This window comes from Papaver somniferum, chromosome 2 (genome assembly GCF_003573695.1).
Source record: "Papaver somniferum cultivar HN1 chromosome 2, ASM357369v1, whole genome shotgun sequence".
NCBI lineage: Eukaryota > Viridiplantae > Streptophyta > Magnoliopsida > Ranunculales > Papaveraceae > Papaver > Papaver somniferum.
This window is the reverse complement of record NC_039359.1, coordinates 159912271-159913546: the sequence shown is the minus strand read 5'-3', so window position 1 is coordinate 159913546 and position 1276 is coordinate 159912271. Positions and strand designations below refer to the sequence as shown.

The 1276-nt window shown below is 33.9% G+C and overlaps 1 protein-coding gene across 1 annotated transcript; it reads left to right on the top strand.

Annotated features, from left to right (window-relative positions):
* On the top strand, positions 1-627 carry LOC113352346. The gene has a single exon (XM_026596174.1). The coding sequence runs from the start codon at positions 1-3 to the stop codon at positions 625-627; it is 627 nt and encodes a 208-aa protein (XP_026451959.1).
* The last annotated feature ends 649 nt before the right edge of the window (positions 628-1276 follow it).

Here is a 1276-nt window from a genome sequence, read left to right as displayed (position 1 = left end):
ATGTCCCCATATGTACCGATTGGAAGAGGTAGACATAATTTACAAGAAGAGACAAATCTACAACATTATCAAATTGGTTTGTTTAACAACGTCATTGATATGCAAATTGCAGCTCTTAATGACCGGTTTGATGAATTGAACACCGAGTTACTTCTTTGTATGTCGCATTTAAATCCAAGCCAGAAGTTTTCATCATACGATAAAGGTGCGCTGATTCGTCTTGCTAAACTATATCCATCTGATTTTTCTGAAATAGATCTTATAATTCTCATAATTCTCGAACGACAACTAGACACATTTCTTGCTGATGTACTTTCTAGTAATGACTTTTCTGAATTAGTTGGAATTAGTGGGCTTGCTCAGAAAATGGTTGACACAAAAAGAAATCAAGTGTATCCTCTTGTCTACTTGTTAATTACTTTGTCACCGATATTGTCGGTTGCTACAACTACTGTTGAGAGAGTATTTTCAGCCTTGGACATAGTGAAGAATCGTTTGCGAAACCGTATGGGAAATGAGTTGTTGAATAATTGTTCATTAACATACATTGAACGAGATGTTTTGCGCAGTATTAGCAACGAAAGGATTATTAAAAGATTTCGAGGTATGGCAACACGTCGTGGGTAATGTTGAATGACATAAGAGTTCCTTTTTTTTTGGTGAAGTATATACAAGGCTTTTTTGAGGATGAATACTGTGTACAGGGTCACTTTTGGTGAATATTGAAACATTTCATAATTAACTAGCTAACATACTGTGTGTTATGAAATGCTATCCGGTGTTGTAATACAATTTTTCATGGGCAATGATTTTGTTTTGCTGAGTATGTTTTTTTTGGTTGCCTACCTTTTTTTGGAATCCTGGCTCCGTCACTGGTTGGGATTGTTTTTGTATTTGGAAACCACCTTAAAATGTGGTAACTTTTGTTTCTTTTGTTTTTCCTAGTGTTTGCTTTAGATTCTTTCTTGTATTACTCCTCTACTTGGTGGAGGTGAGAGTCTTGAGACCTCTCTTTCTACCTAGTAAGCAGCATTTCTAGGTAATATATTCGGAAAATGGGTCATTTATTCAAATATTTTTAAAACATGGTTCAAATGGACGAGTAAAAATTAGTATGAGTGAAATGGACACCAAGAAAATAGTAAGGATGAAACTGGATTCATCCTAACTAAAATTTAAAAAATAGTAAAGATGAAACTGGATACATCCTGATGTAAATTAAAAATAAAAAAAATATTTGAAAATGGGTAGGATGAAACTGTTTACATCTTTGCTA

Excerpts from the sequence above, each read along its gene's own strand:
- LOC113352346 (XM_026596174.1), top strand. The coding sequence starts at position 1 with ATGTCCCCATATGTACCGATTGGAAGAGGTAGACATAATTTACAAGAA.